A 27,540-nucleotide genomic window follows, 5' to 3' on the forward strand; every position below is an offset into this window, starting at 1 on the left:
TGTTCAATAAATCACACTCCCTCAAACACTTTCCAACAATAGCTAATGAACTACCACTCATACTTCACTGGATCCTAACACTTGCCTCTGTTGCAAGTCTCCCATATCTCACAGCTCGACCATGTCATGAACCAGTGCCTAATGGTCAATGTCTCAAATTCCAGTCCAACAGTCAAGTCCTGCACATGAAGTCACAAAATGTCAGCCTGCTGCCATGCAAACTCCAAAGGCTGTGAACATCAGTGGTCTAAAGGGCTTGCAGCCCCATTCCAGCAATCCATCCAACAGCAGCTCACTCAGGTTGCTAAAGGGTCACCTTGGGGCAGTGCTAGCAGCCATTACAGAACACAAACCTGTTACCCTCCCTTATGATGACAGGCTCTGCCTCTTACCATTGCTATTCTACCAGTAGCATGGACTCCTGCCTTCCATGCCAGTATGGTACAATCCAAAGCCTGGCTTTCTATGGATAGAGTTGTGCAACAGACATGTCTTCCCCAGTGAAAGTCTGCAGCTTTTCACAAGCTATGTCACTGCAACCGGCATCGCTGTGTGCGCCAGGAGAGGAAATGGCACATGAGGAATCAACAGCAAGAGGGTGAACATGGTATTTGTAACAAACCAACCATTTGAAAAGAAATAAAGTTAGTTCAGAATATTGTCTTAGAGATGTCTTTTATTTCAGCAATGGTTGGGAGGATGCTGTCGTGACCAGAAAACATTTTGTGGCCCAGTTGGTGACTGGGGAATTGGAATTGCATTCACTGGGATTGCAACCAGCTGAGCCACTATTACATATAGTGCAGGCAGAAAGGCAGTGTGTTGGATGCTTCACACCTTCCTCCTACATAGTCACTCAGAGTATAGCTGATGCTGAGATTACGTAGATTGTAGCAGAGCACAACAAATTGTGGCTCTTGTTCTGTGAAATACTGCATGGCTTCTCCTGAGAATGGGCCAGGAAGCTGAGGTAATGCTTAATTATGTACTCACTGACAGTTCATGCGAGCATCGCTCTTGTTAGAGCATATACTGCAATTGTGAGTTAGGTTGATTGTACCTGGTGCCCAGTAACCATGAACCAGTTTCTCATTATAGCTCTAACACTTGGTTCAACAAACTGGCAGAGAAATAAAACCACAATGCCTGCTGGCATAATCCTGGCCAATGGACTGCATTATCAATTTCGTCAAACACCAGCTGGACATGGAGGGAGTGGAACCCTTCATGGTTGCAATATGTACAAACAGGACTTGCAGAGTGACAGCTGGATGGTTAATGACAGATTGCACAAAGGGAGCCCTGCAAAGCCAAGTGCTTACTCTACTTTTCTTACCCTTGCTGAAGAACACAACTTTCTCCCTCTTTACACTGAAACAACAAAACAACAATGGACAGCCAACAACAAGATGGTGATGTGAACAAAAGTTGTATTTATACATTTGACGAACTGATACATACCAAAACACTTTTCGGGAGCACATCGTAAAACAAAATATAACACAAATCCACTTAAGGATGTATTAAGGAACAAGACCATAAGCTTGTTCAAAGTCACAGGTTTTAAGGTATATTTTAGAGGAGAGAATGATGACTAAAGTAAGGGAGCACTGCAGACAAGTGTGTGTTACATGCTGCCTGATGCCACAACCTTCCTCCTCCACATACTCCCAGGATCAACGGTAATGACCCTCTCAAAATAATAGCCAATATCTTGCACTAGAAGAATGTTCAGAAGGTGTCAACACTACTTTGAACCACACAGTACCTCTCGCACACAAAATACAGGCACCAGATAACCAAACTTTACAAAAACATTGAGGGAAAATCATGAAACATTCCTGTGCAAGTTTTTGAAATGTACTTCATTGTATTGTACAATCCGAAAATTAATCCACAAAAAGCTTGAGTGTTCCAGAATTTCAAATCAATAAATGAAAAGATAGACCTTCCTCAAGCATCACGCACAAGCATTTAATGTCTGTTAGATTGTAAAATTAGGAGATTACGAATCAACTCTGCACTTAAAATACCTTTCAAAGAAAAACAGGAAGGACCAAACGTGCAGACCCCACCTGCTCATTCACTCGTGAATGGGATGGCCCATGGTGGATTAGAATTTTCACAATATCCATGTCTCCCTTCCAAGCAGCCAAATGGAGTGGAAAGCAACCCTTGTTATCTGCCACATTGGTGGAGGCTTCATACTGAAGGAGCTTCAGAACAACATCCCTACAAGATAAGAATCAAAACATAAACAAGAGAAATTACAGAGAGCCGAATTGACACTAAAATCCAAAACAGAATATCATCTACTTGAAACATCAACTGTATTTCTCTTTGGGCAGATACTGTCTGACCTACTAAGTATTTTCATCATTTTGTGTCTACATGTCCAATTAAATATAGTTACAGTGGTAAGTACAACACAACACAGTAATTACAGCAGCAGATAATGTACAATTTGGCAGTGATGTGACATAATGTTAATGCTATGTTCCAGACGGCACAGTGTCAACAGCACATCCAAATAGTTAAAGACATAGGTATGTGTGATACAAGATTGCTGTGATTTATACTACAGGACTCGTGGTAGACCACAGTCTTGGCTCATGGAATTTAAATAAATTCTCTTAGATCAGATAACACAAAAAGCACAAATTTCATTATTATTGCCAAGACCACCTTGGTTTGTTTTAACCATAGTTATTAAATATTTCTAATGCATTATAAATCCAACCACTTAAAAGGAAGTGTGAATGATTTAAAAAACCCATCTTATGAAGAAATAGAGGGATATAATACTTGGCTTATGCTGTAAAAATATCCCTCTCCTCACAGCCAAGGTAATTTGTTTCCTTTGAAGAAAATCTTACAGCTCCACCGAAAGCCAAAAGCAGTACATGAGATGTTGAAAGCTGTTTCAATGCCAGATTCATGTAGCTCCCGCACAGACAATAATCCCCATGTAAGAGCTGCATAGAACTCTTTCCCTAAATGCAAATTTCATTCGGGTGGGAATTTTTCTTCATAGTCGACTCCATCACAATGTTCCAAAATAAAAAGTGTTCACTTCTACAGGGCTATGAGGTCAAAGGGTTTGGGCTGTATATTTCCAGAACTCACTTGAGGTTGCAGGTCAGGCTGAGAATATGGTAAATGAAACAACTGAATCCTCAGCTTTATTGACAGAGTTGTAGAGTTTCAAGCAAGGAAGAAATGTATTTCGTCTGTATGAAATAATTTGGCCTCAACTGGAATATTGCGTCCAGTTCTGGGAACCATACCTAGTGAAGATGCAAAGGCAATAGAGAGTGCGCAGAGAAAAATAAAAATCACAGAAATGGTTCGAGGGATAAGGGACTTCGACATGTAAAAACTCCATGGACTTTTCTCCTTGGAGAATGTTAAAAACAGATTTGAGAGAGCTGTTCAAAATCCGAAAGGCTTCTGGACACTGTAGATAGAGAGAAATTGAAGTGATGGAAGAACCAAAAGACATGGATTGAAGGTAATTAGCAAAACAACAATGATACTTGTTGCTTTAAACTCCACAATTCTGTTAACTTGTGAAAGACAATGATTCAATTATGTCAGCAAATGTACAAATCCCTCTGATCCCACATTGATTCATGATCTGAAAATGAAAGACTTCAGGGCCAGAGAGAAAAGGCATGGAAGTAGCACTAGCTGAACTGTTTAAGAGGGCCAGCACAGACAGCTCACTGTAGCCACTGTACAAAAAAGGTCTTGAGAGCATTCTTAAAGGCTTGACCAATATTGTGACAACTAACGTTGCACATGTCAGATAATGAAATAGGAATATTCCTAGTCTCGGTGACTCAGTACCCAATAAATACTAAACAGGATTAAAAAAGGAACTATTTAGAATTCCAAAGAGAAAGCCACATTTGACCTGAAATGTTACGGTTGTTTTATATGAGGTTGGTTAACACTGTTGATGGGACAGATGTTTTGTGATGCCCAGTGATGCAAACAGCTCAATTCCTGTATAAGAGGAGGTCACAGACCCCGTCCCTTGCCTGAGACATGGTGTCATGGATCTTTTAAACTTTTTTTTTTAAATATAGGACCTTAAGGCACTAAGGTCACTGAAATGTTAATGAGTTAAGCTTTGACATTGAGGCAGGCGAACAGGAAAACAATTAAGAAACACCTCAAATCCAAAAGGAAGTCTTTGCTCCAATTCACCCTGTAGATAGAGCGAATAAAAATGGAAACTCAAGTGTGGCAAATAAAGTCAAGTGAGAGAAGCAGTGTCATATACATGTTCAACCAGAAAGACCACTTTTGCAAGGAGCAAGGAATTGACTCCCAAAACTGGACATTCACATGAAGCACGTCTCAGGAAAGGACAGAAACATTGTGGGAAGGAAACATAGTCATAAGAACTGAATATAATAAATTCAATGAAGAACATATGAAAGTATAGGACAAGGACACTGTAACAAAGGCATGCAAGTGACCACAAAAGGTAACAGCACTCAACAATCTGCTCCTTACCCATGTCTTTTGTAGTCATTCTAAACCATCCAAAAACTTTCATTCCTCCAAGCTTGAACCTCTGTTATAGAGATGTACAGCATGGAAACAGACCCTTCAGTCCAACCCATCCATGCCCACCAGAAATCCCAACCGAATCTAGTCCCACCTGCCAGCAGCCGGCTCATATCCCTCCAAACCCTTCCTATTCATATACCCATCCAAATGCCTCTTAAATGTTGTAATTGTACCAGCCTCCACCACATCCTCTGGCAGCTCATTCCATACACGTACCACCCTCTGCATGAAAAAGTTGCCCCTTTGGTCCCTTTTACATCTTTTCCCTCTCATCCTAAACCTATGCCCTCTAGTTCTGGACTCCCTGACCCCAGGGAAAAGACTTTGTCTATTTATCCTATCCATGCCCCTCATAATTTTGTAAACCTCTATAAGGTCACCCCTCAACCTCCGATGCTCCAGGGAAAGCGGCCCCCCCAGCCTGTTCAGTCTCTCCCCATAGCACAAATCCTCCAACCCTGGCAGCATTCTTGTAAATCTTTTCTGAACCCTTTCAAGTTTCACAACATCTTTCCAATAGGAAGGAGACCAGAATTGCACGCAATATTCCAACAGTGGCCTAACCAATATCCTGTACAGCCGCAACATGACCTCCAACTCCTGTACTGAATACTGTGACCGATAAAGGAAAGCATACCAAATGCCTTCTTCACTATCCTATCTACCTGTGACTCCACTTTCAAGGAGCTATGAACCTGCACTCCAAGGTCTCTCTGTTCAGCAACACTCCCTAGGACCACACCATTAAGGTGTATAAGTCCTGCTAAGATTTGCTTTCCCAAAATGAAGCACCTCGTATTTATCTGAATTAATCTCCACCTGCCACTTCTCAGCCCATTGGCCCATCCGATCAAGATCCTGTTGTAATCTGAGGTAACCATTTTTTCTGTCCACTATACCTCCAATTTTGGTGTCATCTGCAAACTTACCAACTGTACCTCTTATGCTTGCATCCAAATCATTTATGTAAATGACAAAAAGCAGAGGACCCAGCACCGATCCTTGTGGCACTCCACTGGTCATAGGCCTCCAGTCTGAAAAACAACCCTCCACCACCACCCTCTGTCTTCTACCTTTGAGCCAGTTCTGTATCCAAATGGCTAGTTCTCCCTGTATTCTGTAAAATCTAACCTTGCTCACCAGTCTGCCATGGGGAACCTTGTCGAACGCCTTACTAAAATCCGTATAGATCACATCTACTGTTCTGCCCTCATCAATCCTCTTTATTACTTCTTCATTTTTGGAATCTGACAATCTCAAGCACATCAGCAATCATATTTTAGTGTTTTTTTTCTGAATATCCTAACACAGGATTTCTCAGAAATATAAATTTGTTGTATTACTGTAAAATTCATAGCGATTTCAAGCTCATGATTAACAGCATCTCTCCTTACTAATCTGCTGGTCTTTGTAATGATATCACTAAGCTTTAGATAATTTGGACTTGGGGCTTAATCATAAAGAAGTGGTAAGTACTGTGTGTGCAACACAAGTACTGTAGCTAGTTTCAGGAACTGAATTCAGGTCACAGACACCATAAAGAAACCAGTAGAAGGACAGAGATCAGGGATAAAACTCAATTCTAACAATTTTTAAAAAGACAGAATGTTTATCTTCTAGCCAAAATCATTGGAAGTCAGTGAGAACTAGGGAGAATGCTCCTCTGGCACATAAGAAAATGACTGTGGTTGTCGGAAGTCAGTTATCCAGGACATCTCTACAGGAATTTCAAGGTAGTGATCTTGGCCCAACTTCTTCATCAATGACCTTCCCTTCATCACAAAAGATCAAAAGTGGGATGCTTGCAGATCAAGGGGAGATGGTTAAATTCTCTCTCATTGATGATTTTCACTAGCATTCGTAAAGCACAAAATGTTACTTGCAGTTTCTCAGCCCAAGCCTGGATATTGTCCAGGTCTTAGTGAATTTTAACATGGATATTTGCAGCTGATTGCACGACGTTCAGCACTTGTCACGATTCCTTAGATTCTAAAGCAGACTTTTCCAGTTCTCAGCTTACTATTACATTACATTTACACAGCCTACTGAAGGCACTCTGCTTACTCCACTGCATTAGAGTATTTGAAAGTGAGGATCTTTACACTGGAGCAAAAGGTGTCCCAATTTCATGCCTTAAAAGACACACTGCCTACTGAGCAATAAAGTAACATCTCCTTTTTCTCCTTTGAGTGGAAACCCTTTTCCAATTAACAGATACCAGAGGCACAATACCACTATGCATGAATGCAATACTTTGACAAATATATGATACAATCCAACATGGTCCTTATAGGGTTATCATGACTTGGCTGTGTAGCTTCATTCTGCAATTTGTGGTCTGTCGTCACAAATGGAAGTGCATAATAAATACGTATGGTTGTTATCTGGGCTGATATCTTCGGATCAAGTATGGGTGGTTGATGATATGCAGTTCGGATATGTCACCTATTTTGGGACTTGACCATGATAATATCATATGATCTAGGCTGAAGGCAACAATACAGTATTTTTCCACAAACATGTGAGATTGTATTAATATTTCAAACATACATGCTTTGTACTGGTTCAACTTGGGGTAACTGCCTGCATACTCACTGATTATTCTCTGACGCCATGTTTTCCTCCTTTTCAATAATGCATCATACTCATGTGGAGTGAATATGTGGAAGAGAATAACTGTGTGGATCTGTCTCCCAAATGCAAGAGCTGCTTATGAGGTTAAACCAATACCTTAAGGAATAGCACATAAATTTAACAGAGCTGTCTAAAACCTTGACAAGTCACTCGATACCTGACTATCATGGATTTTATGCTATACACAGGGCAGTCTGCATGACTGTTCAAATGAATGTTTTGATGAAAAAGAGATAAACATGTTTAACATCCCTTTTCCTGCAGGTCTCAGGAGAGTGAATTATGGACCGTTGCCAGATACAATTTGTTGAGGAATACCAACCATACGGAATATGGGGGTGAATTTGTCAACCACCACCATACTGGTAGTATCCCTGATTTGTCACCAAAAGGGAACTTAGTGAAGTAGTCAGTGTTATGACACAGGGTAAACCCTCCTACTTATTTTAAAACCAGCAACACAGAAAAGATTTATCCCGTGAAGTATTCTGTAAAACTTCGAGTGGCGAAGAACTATTTAAAGTAAAAATTAACAACTTTGTTTCTTAAAGTATAACAGAGAATAATTAACTAACAACTATTTACAATTCTTTCCCCTAAACTATCTTTTACCTTCCCTTCTATAATACTAGTCTGATAAAACTCCCAATTAAGAATTACAGAAAATTCAAATTTTAAAAGCCAGCCAGCGGTCAAATCTTCTGTTTATCTTCATCAGTAGATTGGCTTCCCCAGGTCAGTGTTGAGGTTTCTCTCTGTGCAAATGTCTTCTTTAGACAGGTACCTCTCAGCGTTCTGACTATCAGTCTAGATCTGTTGTTCTTATGGCAGTTCTCCCCCCTAACTGTTCAATTTTCCCTGGTCTTATACTCCAAAGCATTGGGTCATTGGCTTTTACAATTGTCAATATACTCTATTCAAACTTGATTGATTGGAATTTGGGATTTTTTGTGATATAATTTAAACTGATCGGCCTAATTTGAATCTGTTTTGTCATTTCCAGGCAACCAGCTACCCAAGTAGGTGGAGCACGTGTTATATTGTGTCTTATTGAGAACAATTGATGCTGTCAATGCTAGCTTTTACTCTCTGAAAGATATATTACATCCACATCTTCATAACATCAGTCACCAAAACCTAGGCATATCCTTGAACATGGAAAGAATCAGTGATAATCCTGCATCAAAAGAAATCTTGTGTGGATGAAGAAGTTCAGCAATTGTTGAGGCTGGTGGAGTTGCCATGTTCACATCACTTGATTATACGATTGATGTTCTTATTGAAGCTGGACAAATGAATGAACTGATGATCCCTCAGTTTTTCTTTCTGTACCCATGTGACCTCTGTGTATATGGGTACAGACTGACTCCAAGTACCTGCTGTTTGGAAACTGTAAGCTGTGAGTTGGAGATAACTCTTGGACTATGTTGTAATGCTAGTAATTCTTGGCAAGAGTTTGCTGAATTAGAACATATTTGCCCTTGAGGGTTACATTCCTGGAGATATCAAGTTCATCTCCGGATGACCAGAATTGATCTTGAGTAATATCTGATGCAGCTTGCTGAACTTCCTATGCTTGGCTATGACCAAAATCAACATTGTGGTCTGGAATATTTAATGTTTCAACTGACTGATTTGTTACCTGGTGGATCGCAACATGTAGATCCATACATGCCAGTAAAAACGAGTAATTGAAGGTCCTACTGTATCAATGATGTAAAAAGTTTCAGGTGTCCAGCCTGAAGAGCCACATTAATATGGAAGACTGATGATGCTAATACAAAGGATGTCAGACCCACTGTAAGCAGCTTAGCAGGTATGAACTGGACAACACTGCCAATTTCTGAATGCATCTCTTGTAAGATGCAAAAGAGGTAAAATGTGCACTGGCATCAGTGTCAATTTTGGTATACAGAACATGGTGTCCATTCTTTTTGAGGTATCTCTTAGAAGAAGGTAAAAGCTTCAGATTTTCTGACCATGTCCATGTAGTGTGTCAGACTGACTCCAAGTACCTGCTGTTTGGAAACTGTAAGCTGTGAGTTGGAGATAACTCTTGGACTATGTTGTAATGCTTGCATGCCATGGATTAAACTTTGGAAATTTCTTTGACATCGTTCCTTGGTTGGCACTTCTTCATATGCTGCTGTGGAGCATTACATTGCAGTCTAGACTTCCCAAGACATTTGGATGTATCCTTATAGAAAACATGCACAATTATGACAGAAAAAAGAAATATGGTTTACATGACTATTAGGAGAAAACAATGTGGACAAAATTCCAAAGATCAAAAAGTCCAAACTACAAGTTGGAAAGTCCTTTTTCTCTGACAGTTCTTTTGATTTTTTTTTGCAATGGTGAGACGCTTTTGTATGCGTGGCGATAGAAAAGGTAAAATCGCCATTTAGCTACCACACCATCGTATTGCTTTCTCATTAGAGAAAGGAAGAGAGAGATGACTGGTGATGACTTAATGGGAGGATCACCATGTGTCGGGTGAGGAGAGAGATTCAAAGAAGAATCCTTCATGGCAGCCTAAGCTTGCGTAGGAATTGAACCCATGCTGTTGGCATCACTTAGACTGCAAGCCTGTCACCTAGCCAACTGTGTTAATAGACCTGTACTCAATCAGGTCAACTTGGATCTTTTCTTATATGAATTCGTTGAAACTTTCTCAATTTTTCTGGGTGAGGGGGGCTCTGGACACAATTTGCAAGTCTCGGGACTTTCGGCTTTACAACACATTCTACAGCTCAACTCGAGAGCTGTTGCCAGGCAGAATTCCCTCAACTCAAAGAAGTGTAGCCTCAGGTCATCCCTTTTCACTACAAAACATCACAGCTCAACAACATGCAACTTATTTTTCAAGTTGCATGATTTTCCTGTTTTCTTTAAATATAACCATCTAGCTGCCACTTCAGTTCACAAAATGAGAAAACTTGGTTGCTTACGTGGAACATTGATGAAACATCAGATTAGGTCAAGATTATAAAGATCTCACATAAAGGAAAGCACCATGTGAATAACTAAGACACGTTCGTAGAGTATACAGATAGAATAACAAACAAAAGATGGGACGTGCTTCAAATGGCCTATGATTGAGTCATGTTTTATTAGCTGATAGCTTTGGGATTTAAATAGGGCAGTCAATATATAGTTGTAAAGGTTGATTAGGCAGGAGAATTGGGATGATGCAGTCAGAACTGTTAATGCAATAAGCAGCTTTACACATTAGATGTTCTGTTCTACAACACAGCACTGAAAAACTCCCAATAGCACGATCAGATTCTCTTCCGCAGTTCAGCCAGGCTCTTCATACTAATCCCCTTGCTATAGCTGCATGGACACCTCCAGGGTGTCCATAACGATGTATCCCTGCACTTAGTCATGCAGCATGCAAATTTCCACAATGATTGATACCCTGCCTAGACCTGTCCAGACAGTTGGAGCGCAGGAGTATTCAATGCCGACTCTGGTGGCACTTCATTATTCCCATTTTCAGTTGGTAACCATGGATACTCCAAAGCTCAAATGAAGCATGACAGTAAAGAATAGCTTTGGTACACTAAAAGCCAGACTGCAAATCGCCTCTGAGAGTCAAATATTGATGGGACGCTGGACTGCTTTAAAAATGAAATAACTGTGATACTGCCTTGGAGCACTGACTTGCATAGCTCTGTTGGCAATAAATGAAATTTTAGCGGAATTTACTTTTACAGTTTATACCAGCATCACTGGTACAATCGGAGATCCCTAGAATCTTCAGAAATACTGCCTCTGTCCAAGTTCCTCAGCCTCTCTCTAGTGTTATTTGCTGTCTGAACTGAAATTAGACAAAATTACTTTAAGCAAACAAGGAATTCATTGTCACGTGGTTTACTGATTAGTGTTCTGCAGCTGGATAAAAATATTCTAAACAACCTGTTGAGAAATGTTATTACCCACCTATGGAACAGGTGGGTCTTGAATACAGACCTCTTAGCTCAGAGGTAGGGGCACAACCACTGCAACACTAAATTGTAGCTAATGCCTTTTGTGGTATTGTAATTTGCATCACCTGGTCATCCTGAAAATTCAGGTTCTACTCAAATATTAGCTAGAGTGGGAAAATGCATAGACCCAGAGCATTCTGCCTGCTGTTGATTGATAGATCGATTTATTGTCACATGTACTGAAGTACAGTGAAGAGTTTTGCTTATGAGCAGTACAGGCAGCTCATAGTAAGCAATGGTGCACAGATCAAAAAGACTTAGATAGCGGCATACAGGTTACATTGCACATGGTGTGCACTAGGGGAGATCAACATTAGCAAGTTCAGCACTATTTGAGGCTAAACAGTCCATTCAATTACATAATAATGACCAGGAAGAAGCTGTTTCTGAACCTGCATGTGTTCTGGTTTCTGTATCTTCGGCCTGATGGAAGATATTGTAGGAGATCAATACCGGGATGAGATGGATCTTTGATGATGTTGGCAGCCTTTCTGGGGCAGCGAGCCATTAAATGGAGTCCATGGATGCAAGGTTGGCTTCCGCAATGGTCTGGGCTGTGCACACAACCTTCTGTAGTTTCTTACAGTCCTGGGTAGAGCAGTTGCCATACGAGGCTATTATGTACCCCGACAGTATGCTCTCAATGGTACATCTGTAAAAGTTGGTGAGGGTCCCAATGGACATGCCGAATTTCCTGAGCCTTTTGAGGAAGAAGGCATTGTTGTGCCTTTTGACGATATACCTGATCCCTGGATTGCAGCTTTTGCTTTGTGCACTACAGGCCTCAACTACCTTGTACCGGCACAGGTCAATTAATTAGGAAAAACCAGATACATTCCAGAGAATAAAGAAGTTTGCAGCTTCAGTGTAAAGGATTTCTACTTTCTTTGGTTCATCAGTCATGCCTCAATTATTTACGTTCTTGTTGCAGTCACAAATGTCCAAGTTCAAGTCTCACACAATGAGGTTTATGCACAAAGATGAAGGCTGTGATTCCACTGCACTTGGAACTGAACGTGGAGGTGCTAAGATATTAAACGGAGAGTCCACCTTCCTGCTTTGATGGATATAAAAAGATCTCACTGCACACTTTCAAAGACATTTACTAGACTTTACTCCTGGAATGACAAACTGAGCTATGAAGACAGGTTAGGCAAATGCGGCCTGTATTCTCTAAAGAGTTTTAAAGAATTAGAGGTGATCTCTTTAAAACTTACAAAATGTTTAAGGGCTAGACAGGGTAGATGCAGGCAAGATGTTTCCCCTAGTTCAACATTAAGAACAATGGGGTATAACATTACAGCAACAAGGATGCATTAAGGACTCAAGATGAAAGTAATTTTCTTTACTCACGGTTGTGAACACTTGAAATTCTCAATCCTAGAGGCTGTGGAAGTCAGTCTTGGAGTATGTTTATGGTAAAGATGGATACATTTTGAATTACCAATGATGTAATGGTTTATGGGAACAGTATGTACAAAAGGCACCAACGTATTTGTCAGCTATAAATACGTTTACTCCTGTTTCTATCGTCTTCAGAGCCGGGGGGGGGGGGGGGGGGGGGGGGGGGGGGGGTTATCTTCACTGTTTTGGCCAATATTTAGTCCTCAGTCAATAGGACCAAAAAAGACTCAGTGGTTGCTATCACATTGCTAGTTGTGGGAGCATGCTGTGCTCAGTTGCCTACCATATTTCCTACATTACAACATTCTCTACACTGTACTGTACAACTCTTGGAGACATCTGGTGGCCATGAGAAAAAGCTATTTAAATGCAAGGCTTCTGTTTCCTTTTTAATGATGGAGAACTGAACACTTTTTTTTAAAAAAAGCAGAATTTTGAGGCCTTGCATTCTTGGCAAAATATGCAATGTACAGAATTTTATAGATTTAAATCTTTACATTTAATTAAATCAGTTAACTTTATTTTCAAATAATTCATTTTACAAACCTTCAAGATTAAACAATATCAAGCTTAATATTTGGGAATTAGATTTAAAAAAAAGGAAGAGTGGAGTTTAAATAAAAACATTGATTCTTATTTTGCTTGTTTAAGATTTTTTTTCCTAATTCAGCCTCAATAAACACTTACCAAAGGCTGAAAATATACTTGAATCATTACCTTACAAATAAAGCAATAGTTCATAAGCCATCAAATTTTCCTTGCATTAAACAATGTGTTACTTTCATTCCAGCAATGAAACGTGTTCACATATGAGATGGACTGGTGAAAATTCAATTGGCTTCTGTCCCAAGATCTCTCAAAAACTTCTTATTAACCTGGAAATCTGAGTTTGAAACCATAATTCTTTTCATCTCATGCCCATTTTCTTCAGTGAGCCAGGTTACTCAGAAAGCAAGTCTGATTAACAAGTCAACATGAGCAAAAATTTCATACTACATAATGTTGAAGAAAATCGTGAATGTAGCACTAAGAGTCCACAGCTAACTATTTCCCTTTAAACAAAATCCATCATTTTAACATTGCAGCTAATTTTTAAATCTACAATACAAATACAGCAGAGAAAAATGGGAGCAGACCATTTAATTCCTCAAGCATGTTCTGCCATCCAATTATGGTCATGGCTGATCATCGAGCCCTAATCCCACTTTCTTCCCATATACCTTGATCCCCTTAGCCACAAGAGCTACACTTACTTCCTTCTTGAAAATACAACCTGTCGGCCTCAACCACTTTCAGTGGTACAGAATTCCACAGGTCCGCCATTCTGGGTGAAGATATTTCTCCTCATCTCAGTGCTATAAGGATTTATCTTTAAACTATAATCCTTGCTTATGGACTGCCTCACCAGCAGGGACATCCTTCCTGCATCCAATATCTCTAGTCCTGTTCGAGTTTTATAGGTTTCTTTGAGATAGCTCTCATTCTTCTCAACTCCAGTGAATAAAACCAACACAATCTTGCTTCAAATGCCAGTCCTGCTGTCCCAGGAATCACTTTGGTAAACTTTCACTGCATTCCCTCTGTAGCAAAAACATCCTTCCTCAAATAAGGAGCGCCAAAACTGCACACAACATTCCATGCATGGCCTTGCCAATGCCTTGTGTAATTGCAACAAGACATCCTTGTTCCTGTAATCAAATCCTCTCACCGTGAAGGCCAACATATAGCTGGGGTCCTGGTACTGATCCCTGCAGTATCTCATTGGTCACTGCCTGTCTTTCAGAAAAAGACCCATTTATTCCCATTCTTCCTTTTTCGTCTGCTAATCAATTTTCCATCTCCGTAAACTATCCCTCAGTAGAGCATCATTCATTTCAGACAAATTTAGGTTTATTTCAATACTTACAAAAACCACCTACACAAGTTTGGTGCCACTGTTTACAAACAAATAGGCATTATTACTTTAATTCTAGATCTAATTGCTGCTTTACTTCATTGATTTCTCCTTTGCCCACAAAGATAATGGCCTCCTTTAAGGGAGATAGTTGGACTTCAAACTTCCCTGTTCTAGTTGATGTATATATTTGAGCATTTCCGAGTGGATAAGAATTCTGGCTAAGTGGCCTACAATAAACCAACAGTTCTAGTTCTGTGCACAATGATCTGGTAGGCTTTTGTCAGTGATGACTCCTATGTGCAAGGAACTAGTTTCCCTTAAAATGGAGGGGGTGGGGGTGGGGGGGAAGAAATCACAAGAAAGGTTTAATTTGTATCCAGTTGTGTACTGTAACTAAATCCCCAATACTTACTTGTGTCCATTCAAAGCAGCATGATGTAAGGCTGTATAACCAGAAGTGTCTGTACAATTGACGTTGGGCCCTCGCCAAATGCTGAAAGGAAACACAAAAATAAAAGCTGAGCTTTCTAACAAAAATAAGGTCAGCATCATTTAACAATTTAAATCCATGCATAACCCAGTGCACACTATCAGTGGCCTTGCAGGTTCATCCAAGTGAATTTTAAATCAAACTGAAGTGCTTTTAATTGCCAGCAGATCAAATTCCATAAGGTTACCAGAAAGTGCTAAATTTCTAAATTGCTATAACTAAATCCAATTATCCTTAAATGATTCTTTTTATGTCAAAGATAATTCAAGAATTTGGTCTTTTTTACACGCTTTGATCTACATTCTGTATTTTGCGCCTGGGTGGTTTAGCACATTACAACAGAATAGAAGAGTAATCTGTGCTGTAATGTTGTGCTTGAACTGTGATAAATGCCACCCATTTTATGATCATGTTCAAAGAAAAATATTTCCCACCACAAACTCCAGAATTCAAATGAAATTTAAGAGGAGGCTGTGTATTTTGCCAAACATCCTATCCCAATGCGAAATATTTCTTCCAGTTCATCTTTTTCTCAAGCAAGATTCAAAAATACAAAAGAGCATTTTATTTCTCACTAGTATGACCCAAATCCACCTCATCCTAATAATAAAATGTTAATTGGTAGTTATGTTCATTCACATAACAGTACATGCCATTATTGGATATGGTCACTTTTTGTCAGTATTGTGCTATAAATTTTATCATTTATTATTTTACAATCAACGTTAAGAGTGCTTTTTTTTTAGACTGTCTATAATTCTGCCCATATTGCTAATCACCATCCCCACGAGTCTTTATCTCACTGCCCAGATATAGACGCATTTGACCATAATGTAATTGTATTCCAGTGATAACTCCTCCTCTTGACAAATCACACCAGCTGACTTGTAATATTGTCACCAGCAATCTTAGACAAAATTATAAAACCTGTGATTCAAAATGTTTGCAAATTGCAGAATTACAATATTTTTTCACTAATGATGTGTAAAATGTGTTCAAATGTTGTTATCTGAAAAGAAGTCTCCAACAGTAATTTATTTTAAATGTTTTAACAAGCTGGATATGAAAAGCAAACGGTTATGCAATGATAAAATTGAAAAGATTCTCTAGAAACCCCAAGTGGGTAATTGAAAAAATGCAAAAAGATGCAACTGTATTCCTTTCTGCATTTTCCCAGCAAATCTTTATTTTAAATGTCTTCGAAGTCTTGTCCGCCTGTCTACATCAATTGTTTCATAGTGTGAGTAGATTATTCATGGCAATCATCATTTAATAAGCTCAATTTCCCATTGATTATTTTTTTCCAAATGATGGCAGGGCTTCTGAATTCAGGACCAATCCATATACCATAGGTATGTGCCCAGGTTGTGGAATGCAGCAAGTGGGTGGGCGAGCCAGCCATTATAGGCTTAGGGGAAGCGTAACCTTGGCCCAAATGTAACCATGCCCCAATGAACACATGTCAAGGCAGTGGTTCAGAGTACGAGAACTCAAACACATGCATAAAGTGTTGACATAGATCAAAAACTAGAGGTCAGCATGGACTCCTACATATTGCAATTGGAGTAAATTCTAACGAATTTGAACCAGAGAAATGATGACACTTATCTTATTTGTCATTGGTCATTTTTAATAAGTATATGTTACCATTGTGTATGGAGATTCCATGTGAATTACAGAGCACATGAATGTGACAGATGGTTATTGAACTAGAAATTCAATACCACTTCTTTGTCATAAGTATCATAATAATATCTGTGGTACATCAAGCTCCATTTGGAATGAAGATATACATACCCACCCCCCACCCAGGTGATTTTCATGATGCCTGCAAGATAGATCATGTGATGGTGGTCATTATGTCACTCAGAACAGCTGCCCATTAAAATGAATGTAACCAAATAAGTTCAGAAATAATACAATAACGAACATCAACCAAAAAAAAAGATTTACCTTTCTATTCCTGATATTGACAACTTACCAGCAAGTGTATATGAATTATTAGTCAAACCCACATATGAATTTCATTTTACAAGCAGCCATCACAATGGGAAACCTCTACCTCCACAAACAAACTTAGCTTTGTGACAGACCAAAGCCTCACTTTCTGGGACAAGGTTTGACTCCTTATTTTTTCATTACATGGTCTGTCTGAATAGCACTCATTGTGATGGAAGTAATGGATGAAATCACAAACTTTCACAACATGATACAATTAACACTTTCTAGACACTTGATAGCTGATAAATAGCAGTATTTTCAGGCAAGTCCTAATTGCAAGGAGGGCTCTCCTCAAAATCAGGAATGTTTTCAAAGGATGACAACTTTGCAAGTAACACACATCAGCAACTAGCTGGCAGTGAATTTTGCAAAACAGTGGCATAGGTAAATTCACAGCAATTTTAAGTTAATGAAGTGTTACAATTGATGATATTGAGATTCAATTGCCAGAGTGTGTGTCATTCAAACAGGTGTAAGAGCCAGTTCTTACGTCTGACCATTTAAGCTTTGTTCTAATAAATGTGAACTTTAATATTTGCCCAGATCACTTTTGTTCCACAGGTCTCATACAGTTCATTTTGGGGAAGCAAACTGTAAATCAAGCCCCAACTATTTAAGAAAAATGATAACGAAAAACCAGGGAACCAAAAAACAGTGAGCCTGAAGTCAGTGGTGTGTAAGCTGTCAGAAGGGATTCTGATAGACAGGAGTTACATGCATTTGGAAAGGCAAGAACTGATTAGGATAGTTAACACGGTTTTGTGGATGGGAATTGTGTCTCTCAAACTTGATTGAATCTTTTGAAGAAGTGACAAAGATGATGGAAGATGGCAGAGCAGGAGACGTTGTCTCTAGGGAGTTCAGCAAGGCATTTAAGATTCTGCTTCGTAGGTCTGGCTAGCAAGGTTAGATCACATGGTATCCAGGGGTGACTAGTCATCTGAATACAAAATTGGCTTGAAGGTTGGAGGCAAAGGGTGGTGGTGGAGGGTTGATTTTCAGACTGGAAGCCTCTGACTAGCGGTGTGCCACCAGGATCAGTGCTGGGTCCTCTGCTTTTTGCCATTTATATAAATAATTTGGAGGTGAACATAGCAGGTATGGTCAGTAGGTTTGCAGATGACATCAAAACTGGTGGTGCAGTGGAGAGTGAAGGAGGTTATCTCAGCTCACTGGGACCTTGATTAAATGGGCCAATGGGCTGAGGAATGGCAGCTGGAGTTTAATTTAGATAAATCTGAGGTGTTGCATTTTGGTAAGATAAACCAGGGTACAACTTACACACTAAATAGCAGGGCCCTGGGGAGTGCTGCTGAACACAGTGTCCCAGGGTACAGGTGCATAGTTCCTCGAAAGTGGAGTCACAGGTAGACAGGGTAGTGACGCACTTGCCTTCATTGGTCAGCGTATTAACTATAGGAGTTGAGATGTCATGTTATGGCTTTACAGGACATCAGTGAGGCAGCTTTTAGAATACTGCATTCAATTCTGGTCTCCCTGCTATAGGAAAGATGCTATTAAACTTAAAAGAGTTCACAAAAGATTTACAAAGGATGTTATCATGATTGAAGGGTTTGAGGTAGAGGGAAAGGATTAATATGCCGGACATCAGAGGTTGAGTGTGACCTTATAGCAGTTTATAAAATCATGAAGGGCATGGATGGGTTGAATAGCCAAGGTCTTTTTTCCCAGGGTAAAGGAGTCCAAAACTTGACAGCACAGGTTTAAGATGAGAGGGGAAAGATCTAAAAGGGACCTGTGGGGTAAGTTATCCACAAGTGGGTAGTATGCATATGGAATGAGTTGCCAGAGGCAGTAGTGAAGGCTGGTACAATTACATCATTTTAAAAGGCATCTGGATGGGTACACAAATAGGAAGAGTTTAGAGGGATTTTGACCAAATGCTGGCAAACAGGACTAGATCAGTTTAGGATATCTGGCCAGTGTGGATGAGTTGGACCAAAAGGTCTGTTTCTGTGCTGTATAACTCTATGACTACTCCTAGAGTATTTCACAAAAGTTCAAGATTTTAAAAAAAACACAGGAAATTCCCCAATTTCCTCTCTTTCAGACCCAGTTTGACAGAAAGTATGGATTTAACAAGGATTATGGTTTATTACTAAAATTATTAACTGCTGACATACAACTCTCGCAATTAAAATCCCAACCTCTTATAAAACGCGCATACACATGCAAACAGACAAAAACACTGGTGGTGGGTAAAATAGGAAGGCAGTTCAATTGCCCCTGTCCACAGGGCTTACAGAGTTTTGGTTTTTTGGTTCACTGGGCCTTGCTGTTAATCAACCTCTTTTTCTTTATCATCTTTTTCACCTACTTGCAGGAGTACAGGCCAATTATTTCCCAAATTATAAAAGGTCTCTGACTTGTTGGTTAAAGCAACAACTTGTTGCCACTGCTGAGGGAAAGTAAAATGGTTTCCTCCAGGGTTTAGGTGATTTTTTTTAGTGCAGAGAAAAGGACAGCACCTCCCTATTTTGAAGTTTGTTGGGTACTAACTCCCTCATTCACATCCCCAAATTATTCAGCCGCCTGGAAGCCATAGCTGTTGTCTTGTCACTACCCTCCAGATTAACCTGTTGGAGTCAAAGTCATCTGGAAGGAAACAGACCCTTTGGTCCAACTCCTCCATTCCAACCAAGTTTCTCAAGCAAAACTAGTCCTATTTGCCTGCATTTGGCCTCTATCCCTTTAAACCTTTCTTATTCATGTATTTGTCCAAATGTCTTTTAGGTTTCTAACTGTACCCACATCCACCACTTCCTCTGGATGTTCATTCCACACAGTAATCATTGTGCACGAACAGGTTGCCCCTCAGGTTCTTTTAAGTCTCTCTCCTCTCACGTTCAAATGTGTCCCCCCTAAGGAAAAGACTTTGCTATTCACCTTGTCTATACCCTTCATGACTTTATAAACTCTATAAAAGGTCACCGCTCCAGTGAAAGACGTCCCAGCCTATTCAGCCTCTCTCTGAAACTGAAACCCTGCAACATCCTGATAAAACTTCTGAACCCTATCCAATTTAGCAGTATCCTTCCTATAGCATGGAGACTAGAACTGTAGACAGTACTCCAAAAGTGGCCTCAAAAACATTCTGTACAACCTCAACATGACATTCCAACTCCAATATTGAAAAGTCTGAGCAAAGGCAAATGTGCTAAACACATTCTTAACCACCCTGTCTACCCTTAATACAAATTTCAAAGAACTATGTACCTGAACCCCTAGACCTCTCTGTTCTACAACATTACCCAGGTCTCTACCATTAATTGTATTAGTCTTGCCCTTGTTTGTTTTACCAAAATGCAATACCTCGCAGTTATCTATAATTAAGCTCCTGAGTCAATTGACCCAATTGATCAAGATCCCTCTGTAATCTTAGCAGACTGAATCTCACTTTTGTACAAACTCCCTGATGCCAGTTTGTGTTCAGCTAAACCTCCCCCACTGGTTCAACAAACAGCAATGTTAAGAATGCTTACAATAAATGCTGCAGCTTGATTCTTTTTTTAAGCAAATGCAGCATTCCCTTCCACAGCCCTTGTTTTGAAAACACTACTTTTCCTTTTTAATTGAAAGCAGAAAAATAAAAAAATGCAGTCTTTATGCACAATATGCATTGTGACAAATTAGCTAAGATTCAGTCAATGCCACATACCTGGAAATGAAGCAGATACAAAAGCCTATCATTCATTCGAGCACCAGTGTGCAAATCCTTTCAATTTCATATTGTTTAATAATCTATAAATGGGATATGCATGTTCTACCATTAGACTAAAAATACAAAGGATTCAATAATTCTGCAGATTAAATCAATCACACCATTGGCTGTGCATAGCATCATTTCATTGAGTTTGTTGTTCAGTTCAGAAGAGCACAATGAACAGTACAACATCAGGACTTTTTCTATACCCCTACAATACTGTAAAATAGGTGATGGTGAACATTACTGTTACTGCAGATAAACAAGTTGAGACCAAATAATAGCATTTCCCTGGGAACATATCATGAAATATTAAAGCACTCAGCATAATGAACTTAAACCTATTGGATTGAAATTTAATTAAACATTCAAATTTCTAATATATATGATGAGTTTTAATTAAAACTCAAGATATGGAATGCCAAAGTTGATCAATTGTGCTCCAATTGAATAGTCCATGTTAAATAGACATGTATTCAATCACATTCCTTTCATGCCAAGTTTCTGATCTTAAGACCAAGAGGGTGGAAAGGGGAACAAGGACACCTTTGAGAAATCAGAGAGTTTTCCAGAAGGCAGTAAACCACTGCAAGTCACGGGGAGGGAGGATTGTTTGTGATGGTTTCAAAACATAAGCAAAAATTGCCACAGATACATAAGCCAGCCTTTTTTAAAATTAAAATCTATGTTACGTAAAGCATGTGTTACAGAAGGAATATTTATATAAAAGAGGAGGAGCAGTGTGGTTTTCTCAAATATTTCATTGCTGTCAGCTTCATCCAACAGATGACTTGATCTATTTCAGGCAGAAATGTTGCTGTTTTATCATACAATATGAAGTTTTTTTAAACAAACTTTTTTTTAAGGCAGACTTAGAGAACAGTACATGCAACAACGTGTGCAAGATGAGCTGAAGGCTGCTGATGGATGGGCCTTGTTGAATAGCTCCTCGGGGAACTGTGGAAAGCTTGATTTCTAAATGTGCTGTCAACGCAACTCAATAATGTGTCATTGAGATTACAACATCAGCAACATTTAGACACTAATTCAACAACGTTATACATTATTGAACTGAACTCCACTCAAGGATGGATTTTCACAAAGTTGGAAGATTCCATGGGCCTTCAAAATGGCAGAAGGAACCTGGATGTGGAAATCCAACCCCCCTCCCCCACTCAAATCTGACAATTCAGATTCCTACCGACAGCAAGAAGGGGAAGTGAAATGATTCACATAGGAGGGAAACTCAAACTCAGCAGGGCATTTAAACTTCATGCCATATTTCAACAGGCTACATTCAGGCTGCTGCAAGGGAACCGCAAATTGACAAAATACAAATAACCAGACTCGTTATTTAAATTGCCATGGTCTGACTTTTTCTTTAAATCCTCCTCTCTTTAAACGTGGACAAAAACAGGTTGCTGCTGTTCATGAGTTTACAAAGTAATATCTGCTGGACTGCTTTGATTAACAGATGGTGTGGTGGCGGGAACATAGGGACACAGGAACACGAGTAGGCCATTCATTAAGATCATGGCTGCTCTGTGACCTAGCTCCATGTACCTTCTTTTGGCTATTTCCCTTAATAGTTCTGCTTACTAAAACTTTATCTTTCTCAGATTTAAAATTAACAACGGATCTAAATTCAACAACAATTTGTGGAAAAGTGTTTCAAGCATCCACCAGTCTTTGTTTCGAATGTGCTTCCTAAAATCTCTCCTAAACAGTCTGGCCCTATACCCTCTTGTTCTAGAATCTTCAATCAAGGGAAACCATTTATCTTTCTCTACCTGGTCCTTTCCTGTTAATAGCTTGAAGACGTTGATCAGCTCACTCTCTCACTATCTAAATTCTAGAGAAAACACCTACTTTGTACAATTTCTCCTCATGACTTTGTCCCTGAAGTTGGAAGTATCACTTTTGTAAACTTGTTATATTCCTAACCAAACCAAGATATCCTTCTTAAAATGGGGTGCCTGGATCTGCTCACATACCCCAAGTGAGTCTAACCAGGGTTTCGTATGGCTGAAGCATAACCTCTGCATCTTTATACTCCAATTCTCTAGATATAAAGACCAGCATTCAATTTGCTGGTTTGATTATTTTCTGCATCTGCTGCACCTGAACCCCTAAGATGCTTTGGGCATCCAATGTATTTGACCTCTAACCATCTAGAACATCTGTCATTTTCTGGTCTAAAATCAATAAGTTCACAATTGTTTACTTTGAAATTTATCTGTCGCTGTTTTGCTCATTCACCAAAACTGAGAAATAGCTCTTATGCACTCTCTACCATGTCACCTAATTTTGTGTCATCATAAATTTGGACATATGACTTCCTATGCCATTATCCAATTGATTAATAAATAAATGTGAACAATTGAGGCCCTATCACAGATCCATGTGAGACACCACTGGTCACATCCGGCCAATTTGAGTACTTACCCATTTTCCCAACTTTCTGCCACTCATCTGATTTCCCAGCCATTTCACTGACTTGCCCTAAATTCTAAGAGTCAGGATGGGATGCTCTTTGGAGGGACATTGCAGACTCAATGGGCTGAATGGTCTCTATCCTCACTGCAGGAACTCTGACGATTTGATGTAATATTTTCCTTAGCTACTGATTTAAACTGTGGCAAGTATAATTCTGTTGCAAGTAGTTATTTGAGGGATAGATGAAATGTTAAAGCAATATAAATTAAATTATTCTTTCTGATTCCCAAAGTACCTTTCTGCTATTCCGTCCTTCATTAAGTAAAATATTTAACAAGAAAATTCTGCCTAACACTAACATCAATTTTGACCTCAGGAGATGGCATTTCTTCTCCAATGTTAAGACTAATGCAAATAAAATGCAAACCCACAGCAACAACAGAAAAGCAGATACATTCAGTAGGTGTAGGCAATTTATTTTCACGGTCTGTCATCCATCTTGTATATAAAATTCTGGCTATCTTTTCATTCAAAACAAATTAAATGGGCACAGGAAACCAGGAAGTGTAAAACTGTCTTTCAATTCATTTTCATCCACAACTCATGTATGAGATATTCTTATAAAGCTTCCCTTACTATCCAGGGAATCAAGCAAAACTCCAGATATCCACCTAACCTTATGAGCCATTGTTTTTGGTCAACTTCTTTCTATGGAATAATCCAAACATTAAAAGGTTTGAAATGCACCACATTTAAAATCGAAGGTGAACACCTCAATCCATATTTATCCTTATAACCTTCAAGTCTGTCTCTATGCAGTCAGTTTAAAAATGCTAATTAGAGAACAGCATTAACTGGCTTTGCCTTGGTCTGTTCCACACATTTAACAATTTAGGAAAAGTTATTTATTTGAATCACTATTCTCACTTGAGGCTAATTAATTTAGTACTTATGCCCTCAAGTAGAGCTTCTACTGGCAAACTAATTAGTTGGCTTACATCTACATTACCTCTGCCTCTTGGTATTTTAAAGACCACATTGATAACCTCACTCAAACCAATTTTATTTTGAATGAAGAGTAGGGCAGCTGTTTGAATTTTTTCTTCTAATCTGCAGCCTTGCAGATTAGAAGAAAAAATTAGAAGAACATCCTGGAACATGACTTTGAAAGATCTGCAGAACTTCAAAGCCCTTTTTGCAGACAGAATGCACAAATCTATACCTTAAAACAAATATGGCTGGACAAGTTAGTCATACAAAGTTCAAGTCGCACAAAACCAAATGCCTTTGTCAGCTTCTGGTAAAAGCGACTGACTGGGTTTACAAACATCCCTTTGGCAAAGAAACACAGTGTCCTGGCCAGCCCTTTTAATCCGAAGAATGAAAAAAAAGCCACATCCTGAGAATTGAAACTTGAAACGGCATTCCAATACATGATCATTTTTGCTGAGAAAATATAATTATGGAGCTCCTGATGTTAGTTTCCTCATAGGTAAGGAAATCACCTCTTATCCAGCTGGTAATTCTGCAAATTCCCACAACAACACCTCAATTTCTCCTGGTAGTAAATTAATATAGTCAGTAAGAAGCCACTTTAAACTATGCAAATCCGTTTCCCTCAAGCAGTAAAGTGTGTGAAGTATGGCATTGTAACTTATACATTGTGTTGCGCAAAATAGAGACTGAACTACACATCTTTATAACCACGCATAGGTACAATTGTTAACACTAGTCAACCAATTCATTAAATTATTTGATATTTTTCTTAACAAGTACACAGTTCTAACTGCAGAATTGCTAAGACAGACAAGAAATGACAAACAAAAATGTTTAAAAAACACACCAGAACAGTTTCAATGTAATAGATAAGGCTCAATTTGTTTGTCGCAAGTCATCCCTGAAAATATTTGAACTTCCATAAGGGCTATAACATTCACCTGAACCATAACCTGGGGAACATGAAGCAAGATGTTTGTTCAAATGACATTCTTGTACAAACAGCTTAAAATAGCTATTGCCCTTTCATTGACAGTTCATCCTTAAACAAAATGATCTGAGTTTCACAAATGGTTCATATGTAAATAGGTATTTTCTCAAGTTTCAGAACTACCTGAAACTAAATATTGACAAAAATCACATGCTGGGTTTTTAAGATGGTGGCAGCCTTTCTAAATGAAAACTGGAGAAACTCCACAGGTCTTGCAGTAAGACTGGAAAATTGAAACATTATTTTAGTCTAGTACGATTCTTCTTTGCACCTTAAAAGCGGTGTCCATTTTTAAAAATATAGTTTCACAGTTTTGACACATCCATGCCTGTACTTTGTATATGAAATAGATATTTTAAATCCATAAATCAGGTTGTGCATTGCCCAGTATCAGCAGCACTCTATGTACCTACTCAAATGTCATCTAAGGTAGGTAGTAGCATAATATTCTTATTTTGGATGGATGAATCATCATCAGTTCATATGCTATTGTATTTCCTTCAAAATATTGTAAGACGACATCAAATCCTCAGGTGAATGGATGATTCAGCAGAACAGGTCATGTTATAATTAGACTCCACAATATACCACGTACTGTGAAGATCCTAGACTGGTTAATCCATGTCGTCTGCCTCATGATATGTGATACAAGTCAGAAATCGGAGATCCCTTATCCATCAAGCTGTCCTGACACTGTTATCCCTAATAACCTTTCATCATAAAAACGAATCTATCAAATCTCAGTGCTGAACCTTTCAATTGATTTAGCCTCAGCAGCTATTCAGAAGAAAAAAACATTTAAATTTTCTAATATCAAATAGACGTAGAATTTACACAGCACATTAAAATATCTCAACATGTTTTCTACAACTAGGGTTGGATTTTCACCATCAAGCTTGAACTTGAAGTAGTGAAATTTTCAACCCAGCTTACCCATCTTATTTTAAATAGCCTGGTATTACCCAATATCTTTGTTCCATGGAGGTGGGGAGTTAGATGGAGTCAGGCCCAATCACCAGAGAAGTAGCTTGTACGTGATGAGTCCTGAGGCAGGTTGGTTAGAAGGTTCATTATAGTATAGGGCCATCCCCACAACCTTCAACTGAAACATATCAAATGATCATTGGTGAAATGTTACATACAAGAGTGTACAATACTTTCTAGCCTAATGTCAATCTGTGGGCTAGGAAAAGCCCCTCGTCCATATGCACTTGATGAAAATAAGAAGCCCATTCTTGATATCCATTCAAATATTTAAATCACAAGTGGTTAATTTCTTATAAAAACAGACAAACATCTATTTAATAGAATCCCTACAATATGGAAGCAAGGCATTCCACCCATCGAGTCCACACAGACCCTCTGAAGAGCACAGCAGGTCAGGCAGCCGCTGAGTAGCAGGAAAATCAATGTTTTGGGCAAAAGACCTTAATCAGGAATGAGGCTGGGAGCCTCGGGGGTGGAGCACTCCAATTCCCCATCATCCTATCAGTGTAACCCTGCATTTCCCATTGCAAATCCACCGAGCCTGCACACCCCTGGACACTGTGGGACAATTTAGCATGGCCAAACCACCTAACCTACATATCTATGGACTGTGGAAGATTTGCTGAAGAGACAAAGATAGATAGGAAAGTAATTTGTCAATAGGGCATAAGGTATCTGCAAAAGAACACAGAAAAGTTGAGAGTGGGCAAAAAGTTTGGAGCATGGAATATAATGTGGGAAAATGTAAACTTGTCTACTTTGGTAGGCAGTTCAAAAATTCTTCAAAACCAGTTTAAACTGCAAATGCAGGCAACCCTGCTGAGGCAATGATAGCTTTGTTTGAAACTCAGCCAAATACTCATAATGACATAATAGCCCTTAGTAAATCAAAACAGCACAAACTGCTCTTTTCTTAAATATTTATTGCAATCTACACTGAGATGGCCTATTAAGCAAAGCAACAGTGCTTTTAACTCTCACTGGCAGCTTCAGGTGATTTTATCTTAAGTTTAAAGAGAAGTAGATTCACTGAACTTCAAATCAAGACACATATACAGACCCTAACTGTCTTTCAAGAGCTCTTATGTCTACTTTAATTCAGGATTCCCATAATGTAGGTAAAGGTCTTTGAAAAAAAAAACTTGATGGTCTGTTTGAACTCAGCGCCAAGTACAAATGTTCCTTTGGACTTAAGGTTTCTGTCCTCTGAATGACACAACAATCTCCTTATTCTGCTAGCAAAAACTTGGATCTGTCGGAAATTGGAGTGGGTATTCCACATCTGGATTCCACCTGCCATTTTTAAAGATGCGCAAAGTCATCCCAGCTGAGAAAATCCAGTCCTTATATAAATATGAAGTGCAAATTATATTAAGCTATGTTAATTGCCAACACCAATGCTAACTT

At 39.1% G+C, this 27,540-nt stretch overlaps 1 protein-coding gene across 13 annotated transcripts in view; it reads right to left on the reverse strand.

Moving 5' to 3' along the window:
• The window catches only part of anks1b (ankyrin repeat and sterile alpha motif domain containing 1B), an 810,941-nt gene that overhangs the window by 552,335 nt on the left and 231,066 nt on the right, over positions 1–27,540 (reverse strand). For all 13 annotated transcript variants that reach the window (XM_072562474.1, XM_072562483.1, XM_072562481.1 and 10 more), the window contains 2 exons: positions 14,921–15,001; positions 2,076–2,232 (listed from right to left, as the gene is read on the reverse strand). In XM_072562474.1, the coding sequence (XP_072418575.1) occupies positions 2,076–2,232; positions 14,921–15,001 (238 nt within the window). The remainder of the gene's footprint in view (positions 1–2,075; positions 2,233–14,920; positions 15,002–27,540) is intronic.

Source organism: Chiloscyllium punctatum, chromosome 44 (assembly GCF_047496795.1).
Source record: "Chiloscyllium punctatum isolate Juve2018m chromosome 44, sChiPun1.3, whole genome shotgun sequence".
In the NCBI taxonomy this organism is placed as follows: Eukaryota; Metazoa; Chordata; class Chondrichthyes; order Orectolobiformes; family Hemiscylliidae; genus Chiloscyllium; species Chiloscyllium punctatum.